General features: G+C 48.4%; 3 protein-coding genes across 3 annotated transcripts; 2 read left to right on the top strand and 1 right to left on the bottom strand.

The window, feature by feature from the left end:
- Positions 1-23: 23 nt before the first annotated feature.
- On the bottom strand, positions 24-7928 carry fastk (Fas-activated serine/threonine kinase). Its single transcript, XM_069142274.1, has 11 exons — positions 7784-7928; positions 5643-6507; positions 5213-5561; positions 4871-5058; positions 4495-4643; positions 4201-4417; positions 3954-4113; positions 3576-3667; positions 2692-3394; positions 2487-2601; positions 24-2370 (listed from the first exon to the last, which is right to left on the bottom strand). Exons 2-11 carry the CDS (start codon positions 6463-6465, stop codon positions 2284-2286), a joined length of 2883 nt encoding a protein of 960 aa, XP_068998375.1. The 5' UTR covers positions 6466-6507; positions 7784-7928; the 3' UTR covers positions 24-2283.
- A 196-nt stretch (positions 7929-8124) lies between these two features.
- On the top strand, positions 8125-15447 carry afg3l2 (AFG3-like AAA ATPase 2). Its single transcript, XM_069142275.1, has 17 exons — positions 8125-8368; positions 8807-8903; positions 9084-9152; positions 9322-9449; positions 9560-9712; positions 10288-10362; positions 10448-10572; positions 10661-10934; positions 11239-11376; positions 11783-11936; positions 12121-12228; positions 12347-12472; positions 12598-12708; positions 13048-13163; positions 13466-13666; positions 13831-14025; positions 14115-15447. Exons 1-17 carry the CDS (start codon positions 8282-8284, stop codon positions 14352-14354), a joined length of 2397 nt encoding a protein of 798 aa, XP_068998376.1. The 5' UTR covers positions 8125-8281; the 3' UTR covers positions 14355-15447.
- Positions 15448-16270: 823 nt separating this feature from the next.
- On the top strand, positions 16271-25171 carry puf60a (poly-U binding splicing factor a). The gene is made up of 11 exons (XM_069142289.1): positions 16271-16413; positions 17050-17145; positions 17311-17397; positions 17582-17632; positions 17751-17912; positions 18071-18163; positions 19220-19433; positions 19540-19730; positions 19844-19958; positions 22125-22366; positions 22888-25171. The coding sequence occupies exons 1-11, from the start codon at positions 16393-16395 to the stop codon at positions 23185-23187; spliced, it is 1572 nt and encodes a 523-aa protein (XP_068998390.1). The 5' UTR covers positions 16271-16392; the 3' UTR covers positions 23188-25171.
- The last annotated feature ends 1136 nt before the right edge of the window (positions 25172-26307 follow it).

Raw genomic sequence — 26307 nt, 5'->3', positions numbered from 1 at the left:
TTACAGAAATAAAGACGACACAGTTCGGTTTGGTTTCAGGTTTTATAGACATTTGAATTAATAGATTTATAGAATATAAACAAACTTTCCCCTCAAACGTCCGACAGTCCGTCACCCCGTACACAAATAAATAATCTGACCTTTGACCCCCCGACGTTAATCGCCCACTGAAGCCACCGCCTCCTTCAGGCCTTTGGCACACACCACATTGTCAACATCACCCTACCCCCTCCCCTCTCTCTTAGGATACAACATCAGGCCCTGCTGAGCAACTCCTCTGCCGCTCTTATAAAACAGTGACGCCCGGAAACCCAGTCCCATTACATCATCATTACCATGGTCGCCACACTTTATAAAAAGGGAACTGCCCCGCCCATTCCCCCCCCAAAAAAACAAAAACAAAACAAGATATAATGAGTTAGTTCATCCACACATTGACCAATCAGATCACAGCCAGCACTCATCAAACACACGACGCGTTGAAGGACCAATTCGCTGTTTTCTCACGTTTGCCAACCGCGTTACAGATCAAACCACCGTCTCACCTGCTCAGGTGCGCGCAAGGAAAGAATCACCCGATGGTGCGTTCAAGTATGCTCTCACATCTGAGAGCACAGGTAAAACTCGTCACGATGGTTAAAACAAAGATTTTGCCTCATTTCTTAAAAGAGTTTCTTCTGTATTTCAGCTGAATCCAAATATATTTTCAGAATTTATCAGTCAGTCCACGTTTTTTTTGTTCCAGATTAATTACATGGAGAAGTGACACAGACAAGAGGAGCCGCTCTGTGTTGCCAGAAAAAACTGCTGGGCACTAAAGTGGTCAAATAAAAGTAAAAATGATCAATTGTATACTTTAGAAGTAAATTTGTACATATGTTTTGAGACCAGCAGTCTTATTCACAAATAAATAATACACACAGTTACTTAAAAACAATCTAAAGTCAGATTTGAATTCAGCGTCAAATAAAATCCACTTGTTTTAGTTTACGGAACGAGAAAAGTGAAACGTTTTCAGAGCTCAAGATTTACTCCGATTGTCCTTGAACGCACCATGGACTGTTTCCTTAAACATTGCAGGACCTCAGCTGACAACACAACAACGACAAACACATACGCTCCACAGGTTGTGTCTTTGAGAACATTTCCAAAAACTTAAATGATTATGAGTAATAAATTCATGTCCTGCCAGTACAAATGTTGGTTTGTTAAAAAGCTGACTTTAGGAGAAAGGTCGATACAAAAATCGTATGGAAGATTTGGAAAATGGTCAGAAAACAGCGGGATGGTCCTTTAAAAAGCCGCACAGCCTGCTGGGAGTCGACCCGCACATTAACGTGACCTCATTGTGCAACTGCACGCCATTTTCATTATTTACCTGTCCTTCTTTTCAAATGACCAATTGATAATTTGTTTTCTAAAACATCCGAAAACGGTATAAAACGTGCGTCTGAAGGTGACGTCTGCGAATGTTTCGTTTCGTTCAAAAATCTTCTGTTTGCTGTGACGGAAAAACAAAGTGTCAGACCAGATGGTGTTTTTATAGACAAAGTGATCAATGAAGCAAATAATTAGCACATTTATCAATACCAAACAGAATCGGTTTGAAACTTGAAGTGAAAGAAATTGTTCGTCCAACACATCGAGACACCAGACCGTCAGATTCAGAGGAAAGACAACTGAACGCTTGAATTAGTAAATAAAACGTGTGCTTTAAATACTCCGAAAATTGAACAGAGTTTGGTTAGTGGCTGCTGGACTCATACGTTCCCTGCGTGAACGTCTGGGTCTGGCCATAACTCCACTGAGGTCTGATTCCAGTCGTCGCATCCGAAGAGGCATAGACCTCGGGACTAATTTGAAACTATTGGAGCAGCTTTTAACCAATCAGCATTGATCGTCGCAGACCTATTTTGTGAAACTCTACCACTGATGTCGGAACTACTTCAATGTCATCACGCTTGGCCACGCCCACTCGTCAATGATTGGTCAACCCTTCAGAGTGACTGAACAAACCTTATCTTGAACAGGGTTTCCAGAAAATAATCACAGCAACAGGTGGGGGGAGCCAGGGCTGTGAGTGACAGGTGGGCGGAGTCGAACAAGGACTCCCGGCTTCGAAAGTTGAAAATTAAGTTGCACATTAAGACGCGCTTCCCCCTGATCTGTGACTGACAGGACATCACCTTTCAGAGTGGTAACAAACCTCCGACCCAAGCAGGATTCAAATTACAGACCTGATTACACACACTCGCGCACACACACACACGCACGCATAGAGCGTCATCGCGGGACGTCCAGCAGCTTCTTGTGGAGGTACTGCTTCACCTCTTCTATGCCGTTTAGCTTCTCCAGCTCGTGGTACGGCAGCTGAGAAAGAACAAGACAGACAACATGTCACATGACCTTTCACAGGGTTGAACTAAAGACACGCTCCAGCAAATACGCAGAGCGTGGCTGGTTCCGTTCTTTAACTGTGGACTGACCTGCAGGATGATGTATCCCAGCAGTCTCAGGTGTCGGTCTCTCATGGCCCGGGACCCAACCAGAACCTCGGAGTTGTGGCAGTAATGCCACTTATCGTTGACGGACATGATGACCCTGCAGAGACCAGGCACAGTTTGACACAATGAGATGCGTCTTTCGGACGGAGAACTGGTTCTGTTAGGACCTGAGACCCGGTGGACTGACCTTCGGATGGGTCTCTGGTCTACTGGGAGGTTGTCAGAGTCCGGTTGGTCGGGACGATGGAGCTGTGGCGGTGACGGAGGCCCTCTGTTGGCCCCCGACCCTTCAGAGTATGTCACTCCTTCATAGAATTGTGGCAGCTCGCAGTCTGTCTCCTGGACCCCCGCGGCCCCTGTGCCCCCCTCGTCCTCCAGGATCTTCCCAATGGAAAACTGGAAGAGGGAGTCTGGGGCAGTGGCCCCGGCAGGTCCCTGAGCCCCAGGTGGGGCCAGGCCATCGGAGGGGGGACTGCTGAGCGTGGAGCTGTCCTGGCTTTCCAGAGAGTGCTCCTTTGCCAGACTGGTGTAGTACTCTGCTGCGGGGACGTAGTAAGGGCCATAGTCCAAGGGGCCGCCGTTTGTCCCCGGTCGTGGAGGCCCTGAGGGCGTTGTGGCCCCTGCTGTGCTGCGAATGTGGTGGGGCAGGAAGGACCTGGACTCCATGGCCCCGCCCATCCCTTCACCCACCTGACACGGCTGCTCGGTGCCCTCCTCCAGCGCCGTAAATGGAGAGAACTTCTGAAATTCTGAGGTTACCACGGCAACCGCACCTTCAACCGGCTTCGACGTCACGGCGACGCAGGGGGGAGGAACAATGCTTAGAGCCAGACCGGCTCCGGTCCTGATGGGCAGTACCCGACCAGAATTGTCCATCCACAGCACAAAGTCTAGAGGCAAAGAAGGTGATCAGATTACAGCGCAGGAAATACTGCAGTATTCAAAGTGTAATCAGATTACTGCACAGGACATACTGCAGTACTGCGCAGAAATACTTTGTGTGGTACTTGTTGTGTCGTACCTGTGTGATATTCAGTATGTACTACTTGTGTAGTACTCAGTATGTAGTACCTGTGTAGTATCCCGGGGCGAGTACTTCGTCCTGTTTGTAGTTCTGCTCTCCGACCAGCTGTCGCAGAGCCTCGGCCACCAGACCTTTATAGCTGACAAGAGACAGAACGACCAGAGCCAGTCAGAACCAGTCAGAAACAGCCAGAACCACTTACAACCGGCCCAATTCTAGTGGAGAACCAGTCAGAACTGGTTAGAAGGACCAGGAAGTGATCAGGACCAGTAAGGACTGTTTGAGAAAAAGCTCAAACAGAATCGGACACCAGTAGAATTGGTGTACACGTATGTGCAGGTGTTACCTGTGTGTGCAGGTGTCCGTGTGTGTGTGTGTGTGTGTGTGTGTGCGCGTGCGCGTGCGTGTGTACGTGCAGGTGTTACCTATACTTGCGGTTGACTTCGTCGGCAGTCAGGGCGTGGTCAAACATCAGAACCTTGTGCGTGTCCTGCAGTCGAGGTCCGGTGTAGTCGCGGTACTCCAACTCCACCGCAGCATCCAGCAGAGAGAGGTACCGCCGGACGATCAGAGCATAGGGACTGTCTGTGTGGGACACATGGTGTTGTACCGGTTACAGTGGTGTACTCGTGGTTACAGTGGTGTAGTAGTGGGTTTTTTTCGGGTACTGACTAGTGACGTTGCTGATGAAGGCGGAGGAGAAGACTCGGTGCAACACCAGGCCGGGGAAATGTCCCAGCTGGAACAGCGACATGAGGATGTTGACGGTGGCGAGGGGCGAGCTGAGTGCCTTCAGCTCCACCACCTCCTCCAGCCGAGAGAAGAACTGCTGCTCGCTGGACGGACGGTAACTCATCCTGCTGAACGGGAACACCAGCTTCTGGATCACCTGAGGACAAAGACAAACACACCTGCAGAGTCCTGTACACTTGTGAAAAGACCACATGACCGCAAACCAGTCCTCACCTTACTGTCTAGATACTCTGCCTTCTTCACCAGGAAGTCTGCGATGGTGTCGAGCAGTCGCGTCTCTCTCAGCCGATGGCGGGCGATGTATTTGGCGATTAGAGCCATCGTGTAAGGAGTGATGCTGTCCACCTTTTTAGGCAATTCTTCTGTTGGTGAGCAAAACACAACAGGTCACATGGTCAGCTCAGTAAGCTGGACTGACTAACTGACTTTTGTCTGGGCAGAGATCAAATCATTCATGCGGCAGCTTCTCAGGCTTCACTAACAGCTCGTCTCAGCTGTGATGGTTCGTGCTCGTGAGGCCTCCGTGTTCTGCGGTTAAAAACGGGACCTGCTCAGACTCTGAGGGATTCAAAGACAAACCGAAACCCACCTGCCAGGCTGCTGATGAACCTCTCCTGTCTGTTCTGGTAGAACAGGTGAGAGCTGAAGATCAGCTCCAGACTCTTGTTGCTCGCCTCACGAGCGCACGCCGCCAGCATCTCGTCCAACAGCGCCATCTCCTGGTCACGAACTCCGCTGACACTGGCCAGAGTGTGTTTGACCAGACGCAGGATCTTTCTGCAGACGGAGCACGGACCGACGTTTCGTGTTAAACAATATTCCGCCAAAAACCTCGTCACTGACCTCAGGACAGCCGGACACATTGAACCGTTAAAGACTTTGAGGAGTGTCGGGATGAATGATCTGATCCAGGAAACGGTTTGTTTCTCACCTGTTGGCGAGCAGTTGCTCAGGGTTTGGAGGCGTGTTGTTGCTTGTTATGGCGGTTACAGCCCCACCTGCAGCCCCTGTAGAGGCCGCAGCAGGTTCCTGCGGCTGCAGCGAGCGCCACTTGAGTCTGTAGTATGAGAGCAGCAGGAAGAGCGTCTGCGGGTGGCGCTCTCTCTCCAGGTTCTTCTCCAGGCCGGCCAGGCAGGCCTCGGTCAGAGGGTGCTGGCTGCCTGAGTGGAGCTTCATGCTGGAGCTGAACACCATGGACACATCCTTCTGGTTGAACTGGTTCAGTCTGGACTGAGACTCGGCCTCTAGCACCTGGACCACCGGGGAGTCGCTGGGTAGACCTGAGAGTAGATCAGATAGAGGCGAGTGAGGTCAGAGTGAGGTAATGTCGGTCTGCGATTGAATGTCACGTGGCGACTCACCGAGTGCGGCCACAGCGTACAGGCAGTTGACGATGCTGAAGTTGTCGAACTTGGCGCAGTCGTTGACGATGGCTTTGCAGAGTGTCTGGAAGTCCTGGTGCTCCAGGATCTGTCGTCCGTCCCCCTCGGCTCCCCCACCGCCGGAGGCCTCTGGGTCCGCATTGTCCCCGGCGGTCCGCGGTGGGGGCGTGGCCTGCAGCAGCTGGCCGATCTTCTGCAGGGCGACGGGATAGTGGTTGTGGGAGATCTTGGCGGGGTTCTGGGTGACCCAGCGCAGCACCTCGTCAGGCCGCCGCGAGCGCTCGATCAGACGCTTCATGGTGAAGAACGTGTCGTAGCTCATCTTCTCGTGGATGAAGTTCCACGTCTTCTTCTTGTTGCCGGCGATGGCGGTACCGCTGGCCGGAGGGCCTCCTCCGTAGGCTTGGAAGGGGGCGTGGTGCTGGTAGTGGGGGGGGATTGGGGGCGGGGCCAAGTGGTGGGCCTGTGGGTGGGGGTGAGGATGGGGGTGGTAGTGGTGGTGGAAATGTGCTCCTCGGTGGGCGTCGGGCCGGCCCTGATACAGTGGGTAGGCGGGGGGAGGCGGGGCTGGGTGATGGGGGAGGTGTGGGTGAGGAGGGTGGGGTGCTTCGAGCACTGCCAGCCCCGCCCTTCGCCCCTGCTTAACCCCACCCCCTCCACCTCCCCCTCCTCCTCCTCCCCCCGCGGTGCTGTACAGGCGGGTGGCATACATGGCTACTGGCTGCGCAGCGGGGAGGGGGGGGCAGGGAGGGAGGCAGCGAGCTCGGCTCAAGAGGCGCCACCCAGTGGACAAACACAACATAGTCCAACAGCCACACTGCCGGGAGGCAAGAGCACAGCAGTCCTGCAGGAGGAGAGGAAGCAGTTTACATCCACCTGCAACATGTCAGGTCCAGTTCAGACCAAAGATTCAAGATGAGATGATTTTAAACCGCAACAAGTCTGAAACATCCTGAAACCTGAAGTTTACATCGAAGCAACCAGACAAGACGGTTAAACATCTCCACAACAACTACTCTCCGCACTCCTGTTTTAACTGACGGCTTTTCTGGCCTCTTTCGTAGCTGAATACAATTTGTAGCATCTGGTGTCTCCCCGAATAGTAAGAAAGGAAACCTGAGACTCTACAACTAGTCACTGAAGACTGGACAAGTTGGTCAGCTGGTTCCAGTCGAGCTGAGACCAGTTCACAAGGCTGCAACTTTTCCAACTACGTTCTTAAAACAGTTTTTTTTTTTATTTTTTTTTTATCTTGCCTTGAATCTTTGGTCTGAACTGGACTTTACTGAACAATCCATTCAAAAATAATCATTACAAAGATACGATCCAGTTTTAACCATCTGAACCCCACAACCCACCATGGGGATTAAAAGACGTGAATTCTTAAAAAAAAACCAAAAAAAAACCAAAAAAAACCCTGAACATCACTGTCTGATGTTTTTGGCTGTAATACATCAGCTGAAAGCTCCAGAACAAAGTCAGTAAACAGTATTTAAAAACTAACAGACAAAGAGCTGCAAAACCTCCCAGAGAAGATGCAGCTGGAACAATCCCTGAGTGATCAGAGAAGTCAATCAATCAATCAATCAATCACCTGCCGCCGCCCCCACCTCCCCCCTTTGCCACACACCATCATCACCACCACCACTCCCCCCCCTCCCCTCCCCTCGTCCCCACATGCTAACGTTAACATACGGTCCCACAGTTAACCCGTTAAAGCCCCCTTTGGTCACTACCTACGTCATGTGAATAAGATGACGTCATACCCTAAACGCCAGTTCACTCCGGGGCTGTCATTACTGCTAACACGCTGCTGCGAGTGGATTTGCTCCATGACAGCCGGCTGCTCGCCCGGCTGACGTCGAGTGTGCCAACCAAACTGTCGGACGCGAACATCAACGCTGAGGAACGAGCTGGCTGTGAGCCGGGCTCGGCTCGGCTCGGTTCGTTGTCAGCTGCGGTCCCACAGCTGATCCGTTAGCACGTTAGCACGTTAGCATCAGCCTGCCCTTCTCCCGGCAGAGCCGCCGGACAACCCGGGTTATTCCCCGGGTTCCGAGCCGGGTTACGACCCGCGGCTTAACCCGGCGGTTCGCGCCCGAGAGTGACAGAGAACTTACCTCATAGCAGCTCCGCTCTGTGAAACACCCGAGGCCGCTGAGAGAGCAGGTTCACCGGGGAAACGGGCAGCGGTCAGCCGCTTCATTCCTTCACACAGCCTGCAGACGCCATCCTGCTCTACCCGGCATGCATCTGGAGCAGCGTACGGCAGCGACATCCGGCGGCCCCCTGCGGTAACACGCAAACTCTGATTTTACTGAGCTGGTTTTATATTATTATTATTATTATTATTATTGTTATTATTATTATTATTGTTGTTGTTGTTTTTATTATTAAGAAAATGAAGAAGAAGTAGTAGTCAAGCAGTTTTCCTGCGGACGCTAGGGGCGGACTCGCCACAAACAAACCTCTAAAAACTCACGAAGAAGAACGCTTTGCGTAAAGATGGCGTCGCGGTGCGATTATGGAATAGCAGCATTGAACCCGAGTTGTTTTTAAGTTTTCGTGCCCGCTGTTGCTTTCTGCCGCTCCGCGTCGGAGTATTCCCACCGGGAGGTATGGCTCACCGCTACCTGCGGCTGTCGGCCGGCTGCAGGAGCCTGTTCCGGCTGCTGCTGCCGCTGTCCGGCGCTCCGACCAGGCTGGTAGGTGGAGGACGTGCTAACGTGCTAACGTGCTAACACCGTGACAGCGGACACAACAAGCCCGGTCACGAACACCGACACGCGGTTTACAACAACCACTGACCACCGAGTCCTGGAGCGGAAAGCAGCTATAAGAACTCACGCTGATCCAGCCGAACTGTGTCGGGCGGTTCCGGGGTTATTTTGGGTGCTTTTTTTTTTTTACCGTGACGTAGCATTGTAATATCAGTATTAAAGTGTTACGTCGGTCAGTATCTACATGTTTCATCACTCTGTTTTGTTTTTTTTTAATCATAAACCGGAAGTAATACCACAAAAAAAACCAGGTTATGGACGAGTGTGTAGTTGCTACGTGTTGTTACGTCACCTGTTTTGAACTCGCCTGTGAAAAAGGAGTTCACTGGAGACTCCAGGTGACGTCTTGTCTCTGTTGGTCAGGTGACCTCGACCGCGGTGGGGCAGGTGGAGGGTGGACGGAGCCTGCTGAGTGACCTGCTGGGAGCCTACAGGAGGCTGAGCTCCAGGCCTCCCAAAGGTACAGCTGCGTGTACCATAAAAATCTTAAGTTTCAGATGTATTAATTGGCTCCAAAATGTTGGTTCTCGTGAGGTTCTCACTTCAACACATGACATCAGTGAGGTCCCCACATGTTCAGAAAACAAACATGTGTGTTCAGTATGATTACATGTTGTTTTTGTTTTTTTTTCCTTTTCAGGTTTTGAGAAATATTTTCCAGATGGTCAGAAAACTCCAAAGACTCCTGAAGCTGAAGCTCCAACCAAAGGTAAAAACCTGCTGACTTACTGACTGCATCTACTGACTTCTACTGTTCATCTACTGACTTCTACTGTTCATCTACTGACTTCTACTGTTCATCGACTGACTTCTACTGTTCATCGACTGACTTCTACTATTCATCTACTGACTTCTACTATTCATCTACTGTTTCTCAGAAGCCAAACCTGCCAAAGCTCAGAAAGCATCTGGAAAGTCAGCAGGAGGAGGAGGAGGAATGGGTGGAGGAGGAGGAAAACGAGGAGGCCGTAAGGAGGAGTCACACTGGTCCAGTCGTCTGCAGAAGGTCAGTCAGTTCTTTAGTGAGTGAAGCCGTCGCTCACCTTTGGTTCACCTGCTCAGACGGGTGGGAGTTGTGTCCGGTGGGTATGGTCTCAGCTCGGTGTTTGTCTTCAGGGGGACGTTCCCTGGGACGACAAGGAGTTTCGGCTGTACTTCCTGAGCGGCGTGGCGTTCTGGGCCACCGTCACCTACTACTTCTTCTTCAGGGACGGAGGACGAGAGGTCACCTGGAAGGACTTTGTCAACAACTACCTGTCTAAAGGAGTGGTGAGGCAAACACATGACCTCATCTCCTGTAATCCGACCGTGTCATCTCCCGAATCCAACATAATCTCTTCCCGTTAATTGGGCTGGGTACCGAACTTTGATCCTTTTTTTTTTTGTCACGCTACAAAATAATAAACTGCAGTATTGTTTTCAAACAAACTTTTAGCTACACATCTTGAGTTGTGTGCTCTGTGTGATTCCGGCAAGGTAAACTCGACTGATAAGCATGTGAGGCGTTTAGGGGACATCGGTAAAGAAAACAACTTGGGTTACACTGTCCCCCTCTAAAATGCATGAAAACATAAAGATCTGTAACATAATGTGTAATTTTCTTAAAATATAATTGGTATACAAAAAAAGTACATCTACCGAAGTCAACATATCAGTACCAGTGTTGAAAATCTTTGAACGTAACCCAGCCCGATTTGTTAATCTATTTTCACTTTTAATCTTGAGAACTCGACCATGTTACTTTGATGTTGGCAATCTCAAACAGGTATTTGTATTTTAGTAATTGACCTTGTTGATCTCAGTCTGATTGCTGTTACAGTGCGTCCGATGTGTTTCTCCGTCAGGTTGATCGGTTAGAAGTTGTCAACAAGCGTTACGTCAAAGTGATCTTCTCTCACGGGAAGACGCCGGTCGACGGGGTGAGTCAGACTTCGCTCGGTGAACGTTGTCCTCGGTTACGTGGTAAATACTGAACCTTTCCTCCTGTGCGTTTCCGTCTCGCAGCAGTACGTGTGGTTCAACATCGGCAGCGTGGACACATTTGAGAGGAATCTGGAGAGTTTTCAGTACGAGCTCGGCATCGAGGGGGAGAACCGGCTGCCGGTGGTTTATTCCACTGAGAGCGACGGGTAAGCAGCACCGTGTCCGATTCATCCACAGCGCCACTTCGGTTTGAAGTGTAGACTCCTGCTCTGATGTTTGCGCCTCCCTCTCCAGCACCTTTCTACTGAGCATGCTCCCCACAGTGCTCATCATCGGCTTCCTGCTGTTCATGCTGCGGCGGGGCCCGGCGGGGGCGGGGCGTCCCGGCAGGGGGATGGGCGGCCTGTTCAGCGTGAGCGAGACGACGGCAAAGATCCTCAAGGACGAGATCGACGTGAAGTTCAAAGACGTGGCGGGCTGCGAGGAGGCCAAGCTGGAGATCATGGAGTTCGTCAACTTCCTGAAGAACCCCAAACAGTACCAGGACCTGGGGGCCAAGATCCCCAAGGTGAGGGCGAAATCCCAGCGAGTGGGGGGGTGAGGAGATCTATCTGGTGAGGGGTTAGATTTGAAGGTGAAGGGACAATACCTTCACTGTGAGGAGATTAAAATTGAAAGGGGTGGGCGGAGACAGATCACCGGAGGGACCCTTAAATTTAAGGCAGGGCCAAGAAATGACAAGGTCATGGCTTGGGCTCGCCGTTAAACTCCAAGATGTCCGTTATCGGCGATGGTTTGTGTCCATGTTGTCGTGCCCTCGGTGTGTACCCGAGTGTGTAGTTGGTGTTAATGAGTGTGTATCACGCATCCAGGGAGCCATATTGACGGGTCCTCCAGGAACCGGAAAAACTCTTCTGGCCAAAGCGACGGCCGGCGAGGCCAACGTACCTTTCATCACCGTCAACGGCTCCGAGTTTCTGGAGATGTTCGTGGGCGTCGGCCCCGCCAGGGTGAGCAACAGCTTATACCTTGAATTTATTTATTTATTATTTTATTCATTGTACCTTTAATTTAATTATTCTCTGGTGGTAAAGCAAATAAGAAAATGAAAATGGATTCACACTGACAGCAAATTGTAGATTGAATTGAACAACAATATGGACGAAAATATGTATTTAAATGAACAAATATATAAATAAATATCTGTACATAAACTGGTAAATATACCACGTAATAAACAATACTAATATCACAATAGGAGAAATGAGGGTAGATTAATGAACGATTAAGTCACATTGTTATAAATCTGATCTCTCCCCTCGTTACCTTATATAAAGAGGGAAAAAGACAGAGGAAGGTAGAGAAGGAAATATGTAAAGAGCACCTAGACTAGGTATGATGTCATTTCCTGTGCAGGTGAGGGACCTTTTCGTCATGGCGAGAAAGAACGCTCCCTGCATCCTCTTCATCGACGAGATCGACGCTGTGGGACGAAAGCGAGGACGAGGAAACTTTGGAGGACAGAGCGAGCAGGAGAACACGCTGAACCAGCTGCTGGTGGAGATGGACGGTAGGTTCAGAAGCGTAGTGGAGGATCGTCGCAGGTTTCTAGAAATTAATTTAAAATAAAGTTTAAAAAAAAAGAAGGCATCTGTTTTGGGAGTTACAGGATTTCTGAAAAAGAAAGTCCTAATGATGAAGTGTCTAATCAAAGAGTGCAGTGACAGGAGGTCTCACTCCTCTCTGTCCTTCAGGGTTCAACACTGCGACCAACGTTGTGGTTCTGGCAGGAACCAACAGACCGGACATCCTGGACCCGGCTCTGATGAGACCGGGACGCTTCGACCGACAGATCTACATCGGTAGGAGTTTGACTAATGGAGGATTTGTCTGACAGAGGAGGAAAACCAATTCACTAAGATGAAAAAATAATGTAATGGAGGTTAAAACCAAACATTATGATGAATGTTCTGCTCTCAGGTCATCCAGACATCAAAGGACGGGCGTCCATCTTTAAAGTCCATCTGCGTCCTCTGAAGCTGGATGCCAAAATGGACAAAGAGGCTTTGGCTAGGAAGATGGCCGCCCTCACACCTGGATTCTCAGGTAAACTGTGCTTCACGTTGTCTCGTCAGTGTCAGGATTCCTTATTGCCACAGCAGGAAGTCACTGAACCAATCACAGTCCTTTTTACACCAATGGGTTTGTTCTCCCTGTTCTCTGCCTGTCAGGTGCCGACATCGCCAATGTTTGCAACGAGGCGGCTCTGATTGGCGCTCGCCACCTTTCAGACGCCATCAACCAAAAACACTTTGAGCAGGCCATCGAGAGAGTTATCGGAGGTGAGACCTGAGACCAAGACCATCAAACCAGACCAAGACCATCAAACCAGACCCAGACCAAGACTATTAAACCAGACCAAGACCATCAAACCAGACCAATACAGTGACCATCAGACCAGACCCAGACATTCAGACCAAACAAGACCCAAACCATCAAATATGACCTGGCCTATTAATACCAGATCCAGAACATCAAACCAGACCCAGACCCCCACTATCAAAGCTAACTGGAAGTGTCCCGCCGATGAGGATTTAACGCGGGAACGGTGCAGATCAGTCGTATCTGATCTGGAAGCGCCCTCAAAGACTAAACTAAATTATCTTCTTGCTCATGTAAAGGTCTGGAGAAGAAGACTCAGGTCCTCCAGCCAGAGGAAAAGAAGACGGTGGCGTATCACGAGGCGGGTCATGCCGTGGCCGGATGGTACCTGGAGCACGCCGACCCTCTGCTGAAGGTCTCACTCACTGTGACACTGAACATATTAAAAACCCTGTTTCCTCACCTGTCAAACCCCGAAACTGGACTTTGTACGGTTCTGCTGCTTAGTCAAGCCTCATTTGGTGTTTTGTAGTTAAACACCAACGATATGTGTGTAAAATTCATCGTTATTTGAATGGAGTCTGGTGTGGATTCATATTCGCTGCTCCAATTAAAGAAAATACCTCATTGTCTTACATGCAGTCAGATATTAAAGTGGTAGATCCACAGAAATGTTCAGTGCTTTTAGGTGTGACATTATTGTTGTTACCTGTGTAGGTGTCCATCATCCCCAGAGGGAAGGGTCTGGGTTACGCTCAGTATTTACCGAGAGAGCAGTACCTGTACACCAAAGAGCAGCTGCTGGACCGGATGTGTATGACTCTCGGGGGCCGAGTCGCCGAGGAGATCTTCTTTGGACGGATCACCACCGGAGCTCAGGATGACCTCCGAAAGGTCACCCAGAGCGCCTATGCACAGGTCAGAGGTCACACAGGGGTCGCAGAGTTCAGAGTGTGACTTGAAGGGATTTTTGACTGATGAATGCTTAACGGGACTGAAGATGAAAGAGCCCAAACATGGTTTACGTTGGTCCTCGTTCAGGTTCTGGTCTGTCTGACGTGCTGCTCTGTGTTCGCCTGCAGATCGTTCAGTTTGGGATGAATGCCAAGGTGGGTCAGGTCTCCTTCGACCTCCCCCGGCAGGGCGAGATGGTTCTAGAGAAACCGTACAGCGAGGCCACTGCCTGTCTGATCGACACCGAGGTCAGAATCTTGATCAGCGAGGCGTATCGGAGAACCCAACAGCTGCTGAATGACAAGAAGGCCGACGTGGAGAAGGTACTGAGATCCAGCTTTGTTCCGGATCGACTTTAGGAACCTCTGCAGGGTCTCTTTGATGATGTTCTTTGTGTCCTTGCGGTCTCCAGGTGGCACAGCGGCTGCTGGAGAAGGAAGTTCTGGACAAGAACGACATGGTGGAGCTGCTGGGCAAACGTCCGTTTGCAGAAAAGTCGACGTACGAAGAGTTCGTGGAGGGAACGGGAGGCGAGGATGAGGACACGACGCTGCCGGAGGGTCTGAAGGACTGGAACCAGGAGAGGAAGGACAAGGAGGAGACTCAGGAGGAGCAGGTGGCCCGCCAGATCTCAGGAGGAATGCCCTTCTAGAACCTCTTGCTGCACGTCGGGGTTCTACGACACAAACAAACACCGAACCCATAAAATATCTACGGTCACAATCACAAGGTCGAGAACCTTCTCACTGACTAAAGATTTAAAATCTCCGTTACTCTTGAGTTCTGCACCAAATGGCCGGCCTTCACCCGAAAGTCCGAGATGTTCTGTTGGATTTGGGGTTCTAACACCAACTTTTAAACTATGAACCAACCTCCCCACGTTATGTGGAGTTCTACAATCAACCTTTCTCCTACAAGATCTAGAACCCCGAGAACCTCTTCCACCTTAGAACCTGTGGAACTCAAAAAAACGTCTTGCTTAGAACTTAACACCATAACCGTTTTTCCAAATCGGGATGTGGAAAGTGTTCTAGTTCCACAAATCTTTTCATCCTAAACCGAAAGCACTTCTGGAACCCTTAAAGAACTCTGACATTGAGAGGTGTCATCTGCCTCACCCCATCACAGGGTTCCACGTCAAACATACTTCGGCTTTGACCCGTAGAACCACTCAAGAACATTTCTTTGTACGTAGAACTCCTTTAAGTTTCAACATCCAGACTCTGGATCCTCGTCCTGGTTCCTTCTCCGGGTTCCAGCAGGTAAACGATGGATCGATAACGGAGCGATTGCAGCTTAGGACCCGGAGCATTCAGAGGAACACGGGCATATTTAAACATCAAACTGAATAGATAAAAACCGCCATCACGTATTTATCGACAGTTATTGATCTGAAAATATTGACGAAATTCCATTTTTGTTGTCGCGCGGAGCTTAATGAAATAAATGTTCTGGAATATCTGGAGACTATTTGGTTTCTGCCACAACGAGAGTGTTCATCTTCATCGATGTCGTCTGCGCTTACACGTTGGGAGAACGGAGACGCCATCTGCTCATCACAGATTGATTAATTATCGATCAGTCATTGCTAGCGTGTTGTATTATGTCTACAGCTCCAACCAGCCTGCAGCTCAGTGTGTGCTGTCATTGTACATGATGTTTAATAATAATTATAATAGAAACATGTAAATGTGTGTTCTGTTTCAGATGTTTTAATAAAGTCAGAAAAACTTTCAGCAACATTATTATTCAACAATCTATTGACTTTGTTTTTAAAAAATTTTAAATGGACTTTTTTCTGAGCACCACCTAAATAAATTAAACATTTCAACCATAAACAAAAAAAAAATGTCACTTTCCAAAATATGATGTTCAGTGTTCAACAGATGGAGGATAGTCAGATTAAAAAGATTCATGTTTGTGTTTCTATACACGGCAGAAAAAAAGATGAATAATTCGAAAGGATCACATCAATTGTTCGACTTTACACGAGGACCCACGTGTACATGCGCTATCGATGTGTGAAAATAGAAATGGCAAGAATGAAACGACACTTATCTATGAAGAACTCAAAAATGCACACGGAGTTGCTCCGGGGCATTTTTGAACGTGGACGGGAAACTGGGGATTGAACCGACAACCCTTACTGTCAGCGGGAAGCTCCCTCTACATGGTAATCCAGTCCAGAAGGATTTTTAATAATAAGTTATGTTTTTAGGGTGGCTTTTTTTTTCAGCAGTATTTCAGAAAAACTATCAGCCTAATTTGGAAGGGTGTATTATGGACCAAGGACAAAAATACATTTTGGAGAGAATCCAGATCAGGTGGTGGATCCAAAAAAGATGTTTCCAATAGTTATGGAAATATATCCAGTCATATCAATGGTTGCAGATTTAAAGAACATAACAGTGGGCTGTTTGGCTCTCCGAGTTTCTTTATCGTGTTTAGTATATTTATTTCTCTTTACATGTGTTCTATTTTAAAGTCTCTTTATTTATTTTTTTAATTTTTAACGCGTCTTTTATTTTGACAGCCCTCTCACAGGAAGTGGCGTCAGGCGGACGCCGCTGTGTTCCGGGGCTGCAGAGACTCAAAACCTCTTGAGATATCCGACAGATTTGAACCAAACTGCGGACAGATAGTAGCTTAGAGAGCCGGAGCTGAGAGCCGGAGAGCCGGGGCGGAGCTGTATGGCGGCGGCCGTTTCTGTGGTACGAACCGTCGACGTTTCATTATTGGTTCTGAACGAAACAGACTAAGCTAATGCTAACAGGAGGGTCCGGACAGAACCTAAAGATGCTGCTGGTGTTTTTTTATTTTTTTATTTATTTTTTCTTCCTGATTAGACTTAAATCAATCAAGCAGATAAATCGATGAGATATCAACTCCTCACTTTCCATCAGATCGGTGCTGCAGAAAGAGAGGAGCTAAAATAGGTCAACAGCACCGAGGTCCTGGACGGTTCTGTTCGCTGAGGTCGAGCTCACTGTGCAGGTGGAACACCTGCTGGACTCGGAACCATCATTCAGAACATCTAAACATTGATTCGTGTTTTACTAACGGGTTATAACACCTTTTTGGATTTTTGTGGCAGGATATATTACAGTTTACTGTCCACGCTGACATCACTGCACTTAAACTGAACTTCACTGGGAATGTAATGATTATTAGTAACGATAAGAAAACACACACAAATAAGGCAATTTCTAATTCTGTCTTTCCTGTCCCGGTGACGGACAGTCAGCCTTGTCCAGGGTGTTCCCCACCTTTACCCCAAGTCTGGCATCACATGTTGGGCAGAACCTGAGGGTGCGTTTGTTTTGCTCACCTGTTGGTGCTGTTGACAGGGAGGCCCGGCTCTCATCATGGAGAACGGACAGACCACCACCACCAAGCTGGGCCTGCCGCCGCTCACCCCCAACCAGCAGGAGGCGCTGCAGAAGGTAACACACACACACACACGCATAAAAACATTTTCTTTCTTTATTTTGACTACTTTCCTACAGTGAAGATTTGGTTTTCGTATTAGAAAAACAAAGAAAAAAAATAGTGCTGCTGTATTTCCGTTGCATCGGAGGGGTCTGTGATTCGCTGTTTCCTGCCTGCAGGCGAAGAAGTACGCGATGGAGCAGAGCATCAAGAGCGTTCTGGTCAAACAGACTCTGGCTCAGCAGCAGCAGATCAGCACCCTGCAGGTAACGGCAGCAGCGGCTTCCTGTAGAGGTCAGAACAGAAAGACTTTAACGCAGCTTAGTTTGATTTTTTTTTTTTTTTTTGTCCAAATCACCCGGCCGCAGATGGAAGATTTCCTTCATGCTTGTCCATGATGAGTTTTATATTTCCTGTTCATGAGGATGTGACGTTGTCTTCCTGTCTCAGATGGCGTCTCTGACGATGGGTTTCGGAGACGCTCTGTCGCCGTTGCAGTCGGTGAGTAAAATCCTGCCGACCTTCATCTTCGCTTGTGTCCGAGCAGACTGTCCGCACCTCACAGCCGCGCTGGGGGCTTAAGAGTTCTTCTTCTTCTTCTTCTTCTCTTGCTTCTCAGGTCGCGGCTCAGAGGCAGAGAGCTCTGGCCATCATGTGTCGAGTTTACGTTGGCTCCATCTACTACGAGCTCGGAGAGGACACCATCAGACAGGCCTTCGCCCCCTTTGGACCGATCAAAAGCATCGACATGTCCTGGGACTCTGTGACCATGAAGCACAAGGTCACACTCAACACACACACACACACACACACACACACACACACACACACACACACGCACTCTGTGAAACAAATCTGAGGTAAATTAGCTCTTTCAGGTTTTTCCTCATCAAGCTGTTCAGATTTCAGGGTTTGAGGCTTCAGTGTTCGTCTCTGCAGGGTTTTGCCTTCGTGGAGTACGAGATGCCCGAAGCAGCTCAGCTCGCTCTGGAACAGATGAACTCCGTCGTCCTCGGGGGAAGAAACATCAAGGTGTGTCCAGAGTGATGGTCAGTTAGCCACATCCCCGACCAGTACATACGCTTCAGTTTCTATCATCACAGCTCTGTACACACGCTTCAGTTTCTACCATCACAGATCTGTACACACGCTTCAGCTTCTACCATCACAGATCTGTACACACGCTTCAGCTTCTACCATCACATATCTGTACACACGCTTCAGTTTCTATCATCACAGATCTGTACACACGCTTCAGTTTCTATCATCACAGACCTGTACACACGCTTCAGTTTCTATCATCACAGATCTGTACACACGCTTCAGTTTCTATCATCACAGACCTGTACACACGCTTCAGTTTCTATCATCACAGACCTGTACACACGCTTCAGTTTCTATCATCACAGATCTGTACACACGCTTCAGTTTCTATCATCACAGACCTGTACACACGCTTCAGTTTCTATCATCACAGACCTGTACACACGCTTCAGTTTCTACCATCACAGATCTGTACACACGCTTCAGCTTCTACCATCACATATCTGTACACACGCTTCAGTTTCTATCATCACAGACCTGTACACACGCTTCAGTTTCTATCATCACAGATCTGTACACACGCTTCAGTTTCTACCATCACAGATCTGTACACACGCTTCAGCTTCTACCATCACATATCTGTACACACGCTTCAGTTTCTACCATCACAGATCTGTACACACGCTTCAGTTTCTATCATCACAGACCTGTACACACGCTTCAGTTTCTATCATCACAGACCTGTACACACGCTTCAGTTTCTATCATCACAGACCTGTACACACGCTTCAGTTTCTATCATCACAGATCTGTACACACGCTTCAGTTTCTACCATCACAGATCTGTACACACGCTTCAGTTTCTACCATCACAGATCTGTACACACGCTTCAGTTTCTATCATCACAGATCTGTACACACGCTTCAGTTTCTATCATCACAGATCTGTACACACGCTTCAGTTTCCATCATTCATGTCTGACTGTCGTCACGTTTTAGAGGTTCCTGAGGATTTTCTATTTCTCCCTATTCGTTGTCTTGCAGGTTGGGAGGCCCAGTAACATTGGCCAGGCTCAGCCAATCATTGACCAGCTTGCAGAAGAAGCCCGTGCCTTCAACAGAATCTACGTGGCGTCCGTCCACCCCGATCTCTCCGACGAGGACATCAAGAGTGTCTTCGAGGCCTTCGGGAGGATCAAGTCCTGCATGTTGGCCCGCGAGCCGACGACCGGAAGGCACAAAAGCTACGGCTTCGTCGGTGAGCGTGTAATGACTCACCCAGCCTCACGAGGGCGCTGCTGAGCCTGCAGGTTTTTCTTCCAGAGATGATGGAAGTCTGGTGGTTTTGTGTACCTGTTTTCCAGAGTACGATAAGGCTCAGTCTTCTCTGGACGCCGTGGCCTCAATGAACCTGTTTGACCTGGGGGGTCAGTACCTTCGGGTAGGGAAGGCCGTGACTCCGCCCATGCCCCTCCTCACGCCGACGACCCCCGGAGGCCTCCCCGCTGCAGCCGCCGTGGCAGCAGCGGCAGCCACGGCGAAGATTACCGCTCAGGTAATCCACGAAAGCTGCAGCCGCCCTTAGAGGACAAATGGTATCGATCGATTGGATATATTTCCCACATTATTAGACACATTTTTTAGTGTTTTGTTTTGCGGTGCGTTTAGGAGTCAGTGGGAGGGTCGGTGCTCGGAGCTCTGGCCGGACCGGCGCTCCTCTCTCAGCAGCTGGGAGGACTTCCTCAGGCTGTCATGGCTGCCCAGGCTCCAGGTGTCATCACAGGTAGGAACACCTACACCCCTACTCCCCCGCCCACACACAGATAAGCCCCGCCCCCCATGATAACGAAGACGCCCTGCTGTCAAATCACATTAAAGCTCTGCTGTCTGAAGTGCGAGCAGCCGGTCACAGTCTCACCGACGACCTGTCGACCTCCGCAGATCAGCTTCAAGATAGATGTTTACCACCTCGTCATTGATTTATTTTTCGGTTTAATTTGTTGCTTTGTTAGTTTTGTTTTTTTTGCCCTTCCATTTTTTTTACCCATTATTAATATCATTTGGATTTTTTTTATTTTTTTTTACCTTGTGCTTACAAGATCATAACTTGTACAAACAGGGTGAAACCATGTGAGATGAAAGCTTTAAGAAAACATTATCGTCACTTGTACACGGAGAAGAACTCGTAAGAGAACAATTTAAATGCTAAAACCATAGAAAAGAACAAAATGGAAATCTTTCATGAACAAGATGTGGATGATGCTTAAAGAAATGACCTTGTTTGTACAAGATGTGGATTTTGTGCAACCAAATACAACCTGTTGACCTTTTAGATAAAAAACCCTGTGAGCCCAAGACAAACACGGGTGTGTGTGTGTGTGTGTGTGTGAGTGTGTGTGTGTGTGTGTGTGTGTGTGTACAAGAAGTCTTGTTGTCACAAACGATTGTCTTTGCGCCGGTTGACGTGTGTGACAGAAATCACTGCAACCCAATTTGTTTGAGCAAAGATCAACGCTTGTGTGAACAAGATAACTTGTAAGATAAAACCGTTGATCACTTGTGCTCAAGATGTGAATCTTGATCTTGACAATAGAGCTGCAACGATTAATTGATCGTCAAAATGAGTCACCAACTGTTTTGATATCTGAATGATGATTTTTTTATTTTTTTTTTTAGTCTTTTTAATGTTAAAATTCTAATACTTTCTGGTTCCTTTAGTCCTCTGTGATAATAAACCGACCAACTCTTGGTTGTGGACTAAAAGACTTTTCAGGCTGCAGCTTCTAATTTGGAAAAGACCAAACAGCTGATCGATTAATCAATAAGATGATCAACAGATGAATTGATAATTAAAAGTATTAGGTTGCAGCCCTACTTGACGAGTCAGGAGATGAAATCTCTGACTGTGTAGAAGTCGAGTTGCTCTGAAGGGAAAACGCGTTTCCTCCAGCAGAGGTCGCCTCCTTCAGTCAGACCCTCATTGTGGTTTTAATGAACTCCAGACAGGAAGTAGTTTGTCCCAGTTGTTGTTTGTGTTGCTTCGTCAGAAGCGTCTCCACTAATAGATTTTCTCTTTTATTGTCTTTTTTTCTCTCTCTCTGTTTTTTCTCTTCTCCCCCACCCCCCTCTCGACCCCCAACATTTGCACCAACAGTGACCTCTTAATACCTCCCCTTTGCTGCACACTGACCAACCCAGTGAAGAGGACTGTTTCTAGCCCCTCCCTTTAAACATAGCCCCTCATTCCTATTGGCCAGTGAGTCTCAGATCCTGTGTGATTTGTGGAGTTTCAGTCATGTTTTACAACACACCTGCACACACTTTGAGTTGGGTAGGGTGGGGTGGGGTGGGGAGGTGTGTATATATATATATATATATATATGACTTGAGTCAGTGGGGTTTGTTCATCCTCCTCTGATCCTCTTAGCTTAAAGTCCAAAAACGTTTCACCTTCCTGTTTCCTGAGATTATTTCTGCACCAATCGTAAGTATTAGTTTCAAAACTCAACACGGTCACCAGAGGAAGAACATTCAGCAGCTGAGAGTTCAGAGCCGCAGAGTCACACAGTCAGGATGCTTCACACTGTACGGTCTGTGGGTGCACTTGTTTACAGCTGCTTGTTGAGGAGTGACATACGTCAGGCTGGTGGAGTTAGTCGCTGCTTTTGCTACTGGTAGAAAACGGAAGCAATAAGTCAGCCTCAGGATTTAAGTTGTTTTTTTTTTACCTCCACCCGTGTGATGAACACAGTGGTACAGGTGTGGTAAAGCAGTGCACCCAGTGTATGCTGAGGTTAGTAGAAGAGGCCGGGGGTCGGCCCCAGTCCGATGGAGAAGCTGCCGCCCAGCAGGAGGTTCTTCTTCTCCAGCAGCCTGGGGCGGCTCTCTGCGGCCGGACTGCCACCGCCGGGCTGACCAACCTCTCCCTCCTGCTTCCTGTCTGTTTCAGGTGTCACTCCGGCTCGACCCGGCGTGCCTCAGGTCGGTTTGGTGAACCCGGTACTGGCCACAACCCCCTTGGCGGTGGCCGCCTTCGGCGTCGAGCTCAAGAGGAAAGAGGAAGAGGAGGCGCGCCAGCAGGAGGGGCAGCAGGACGGGGCCACGGAGCCGCTGAGCGAGCAGGAGCACATGACCATCAGCGGCAGCAGCGCCAGACACATGGTGATGAGGAAACTGCTCCGCAAGCAGGAGGTGGGCTCGACTCTGCACTGTTAGTTTAAGGATTTGTTGGTCTTGACTCATGACTGTTGGGACGATTGGTATTATTCCGAGCTGTTGGTTTTAAGATAAGATAAAATAAGACTTTATTAAACCCACAGTGGGGAAATGTAGTCGTCACAGCGGCATAGAAACACAGTTGGGAAAAAAGGTAAGCACACAGTAAGAAAACATTACAAAATACGCATACAAATCAGGCGTCAGGTGCTATGACATTATTATAGGGTGGTGTTGAACAAGTCTGACAGCCGTCGGGACAAACGACCTGCGGACCTTTTGACTCTGGACTGTCGGTACTGTCGGCCTTAAATTGGGACTTCCTGGTGGAGGATACAACTTTGTAGCCACATGAATTAAAAGTACCGAAGGACTATAAGTAGGAAAAAGAAGAGAGTGTAAATCAGGGAAAGTAGACCGAGCAGTACTTCTACAACGTGGAACTCGTAACATATGAGCGGGCGTGAGGTAAACGACTTGTTCTGTCCCCCCGTCAGTCCACCGTCATGGTCCTGAGGAACATGGTCGGCCCCGACGACATCGACGACGACCTGGAGGGCGAGGTCACCGAGGAGTGCGGGAAGTTCGGCCGCGTGAAGCGAGTCATCATCTACCAGGAGCGTCAGGGCGAGGAGGACGGCGCCGAAGTCATCGTGAAGATCTTCGTGGAGTTTTCGGAGGTGGCCGAGATGAACCGGGCCATCCAGGCGCTGAACCACCGCTGGTTCGGAGGACGCAAGGTGGTCGCGGAGGTTTACGACCAGTTACGCTTTGAAAACAGCGATCTGTCAGCGTAGAAAAACACAAACACTCGAGCGTAGCGTAGCGACCTCTTTCTAACCCGTCACAGTTTTTAGGTTTTTTTTTTAATCAGTGTTTGTCTCCAGAGAAACTTCTCCTCAGTTTGTCTCTGGACAGGATTAAAGGGCCGATCCTGCTGTTTCTCATGTTTCAACTACAAATCAAACCTTTTCTGTTCCTGATCATCAGTTTTTTCCAAATCGACCGACTTTATATCAACTTCGGGGAGAAAACGGTCCTCCTTCAGTTTACAAGCTGACAATACTACGGTGAATGTTCGGTCAGCTTCAGCTTTCACGCTGCGAGTTAGAATAACTACCTAGTTGAGGTTAGATGACCTCGGTCACCGTGGTGACCATAATAAACAGGTGGTTAAGGTTAACAGAAGTTAAGCTCTCAGTTTATGACGGGAAGTTAATAGCGGTCTCTGTAAGAGTCCGTCCGTCCACCCCGACCTCCGACCTCTGCCGACTTTATGGCTCGGCAAGTACGTCGCTCCGGACTTTGCTCCTGTCATTGTTACTATGACAACAAGAGGGTGCTGAAAAATGTAATCTAACGAGCTGCTGGACAGACGGAGCCGAGTCAGCATGAATTATGTCGGCTGCATTGTTTATCTGATGACTCGCGTGAGAAGGCGACGTGTTTGCTGAGTCGGGCTACTGAGAGGTGCTCCAACAAACAGCAGGTCACGCGAACGTTAGCAGCTAACTGTCAATAACTGAAAATACAAAACTCGCCGTCGACAATTGACTTAAAAATTTGAATCCGGATGACGCGGTGCTGATCAAACTCTGAGCTAATGAAGCTTCAGATATTGATCCGCTGTATGAAGCGCTGCAGTGATCAGCTGATCATGTGACGCATTTTTCACTCACAAACGAGTCAGAGGGGTCATTAACCGGCAGCATGAAGTCCGTCTGTTAACGGTATCGATCTGCATCTGACGTCGGACATTTTAACTGCAGGAAGTGACGATCAGTGCCGGCTGGAGAAGAGAAACTGCTGACAGAACCTGGAGAGATCAGAGAGATCCATTTGTGTTGGAGATCAACACATCCGGGTACTTGACCGTCCCAGGAACCGGATCAAACTAGAACTGGCTACCAGAACCCTGACCGACAAGAGTATTGTTCCACATATGATCATCCATCCATCCATTATCTATACCTGCTTTATCCTCAGCAGGGTCACGGGGGCAGCTGCAGCCTGGTCGCCAGTCCATAACAGGACCAACACACAGAGACAGACGGAAACAAAGACCGTTCACACTCTCGTTCACACCGAAGGGCATTTTGTAGAATCGCCAATTAACCTGACGTGCATGTTTTTGGATGGCGGGAGGAAGCCGGAGAACCCGAAGAGGAGCCATGCAGGCAACAGGGAGAACATGCAAACTCCACAGGCCAGGATCGAACCCACAACCTCCTCGCTGCGAGGCGCACATTTGATCAATTCAACTAAATTCATTCCTTATTTTTCGGTCCTGACGACTAAAATCTGACTCAGCTTATTGACCGCACAGCCGGTCCTGGTCGGGGACAGAAAAGCTCCTCCAGCAGGTAGACCCGGTTCTGGCCTAATCTGGTTTCTGTGATGAGGCTCCTGTCTCAGCAGTGCGGTGCCTTTAGAGACACTCCGACCTCCAGTAAAATGCTGAGTAGGTTGGTAACAGGTTTGAGCTGAAACATGAAGCAGCTGTGGTCCAGATTGTGACTCCACCTGGTTATAGCAAGCAGAAACGAATGGATGTTCGTTGTTTCTGACCTGACTGCTGTTCCTGAACGCACCTCGGCTTCATCCACACTGAAGCAGACTTCACTCCGTGCACGTGGTGGCGTGTTGACGCAGTTTTCCCTCCAGATCACAACACGAATGAGGTTTTTAGAGGTTCAGCACCTTGTTCAGGTGTTCTTCAGCTCGAACACAGTCAAACACCAAAATATGTGAATAAAACTTTCCTCTTTTTTTTTTTTACAACCTGTGTCTTTTTTGTGTTTTAAAGCTTCTGAATACAGAAATACAGTTCATAATAAAGTGAAAACCAAACATAATTAAAACTGTAAGCAGTGATACGCAGGCCCTCGCATGCTGCACGTCATGGTCCGCATATTCCCGCTTGCAGTTTTAATTTTTTGTCTCGTTCTCGTTCCTTATTCTTCTGTTAAAGAAATAAGGCTTTTTTTTTGGCAGCTTTAACGTCTTCAAAAACTCATGAAAGTTGGTGCCTGACGAATGTGCAAAGTTTCATGAGGTTCGGAGCATCGTTTGACCTTAAACATCAACTTCCTGTGTCACGGTGAAACATCAAACTTAGCCGCATCGCCCTGGCTATACAATATACTATATATTATATACGCTATACTATATATTATATACTGTATACTATATACAAAAATTAATTTTGGGTAACTTTTTGGATGACATGCTATGTCGACTATGACTTTTTTTTTTTTTATCATATTTTGGACCACATACTTTGGATATTTGGATGACTTTTTTTATCACTCTTTGGAGTATGACCTTTTTCTGAACTGACATGCATGCCTCAAGTTACTTCTCTCTAACCAGTGAAATGAAAAAAAAAGTCTCTTGGTTTTTTGTTTTGTTTGGCATTGTTGTTGACCTTTGGTTTAGTATTAGTATTACTGCACGTACAAACCCAGGAGGTCTCGCCGGATTGTGGCAGGAGAAAGTGTTTCACAGAGTTCACTCAGAGCTTCCAGAGACTCAACCGACAGTCTGGTTAACTCAACAGGTAAAAGATTCTCCTTCACCAAGGTTGATATTAATGGTTCAGATTCCACCTGTTGATGGAATTTTAGTGAAGTTAAAACGTTAAAACAAAGTGTTTTGCAGACACTACACGCTACAGGAAGATATTTACTACCACTGCAGACCCCCTTTGAAAACATGTTTACTATCCAAAGAATGTCTGCGGCAATTTTGGTCACAGTTGAATGAATATTTGTGGACGGTGGAGTTATAGGTTGCAGTGAGCCAAAGATATGTCACAACACTGTCTAATTCCAGTGAAGATTGGTGGTGCAGTGGTTAGCACTGCTGTCTCCCAGGGAGGAGAATTGGGGTACGGTCCCCCCCCCCCCCCTTTGTTA

The sequence above is a fragment of the Embiotoca jacksoni genome, unplaced genomic scaffold, assembly GCF_022577435.1.
Source record: "Embiotoca jacksoni isolate LCO1_2020_lvr unplaced genomic scaffold, fEmbJac1.0.p SCAF_99, whole genome shotgun sequence".
Lineage (NCBI taxonomy): Eukaryota > Metazoa > Chordata > Actinopteri > Embiotocidae > Embiotoca > Embiotoca jacksoni.
Note: the sequence above shows the minus strand (reverse complement) of the source record. Positions and strands in the feature narration are given on the sequence as shown.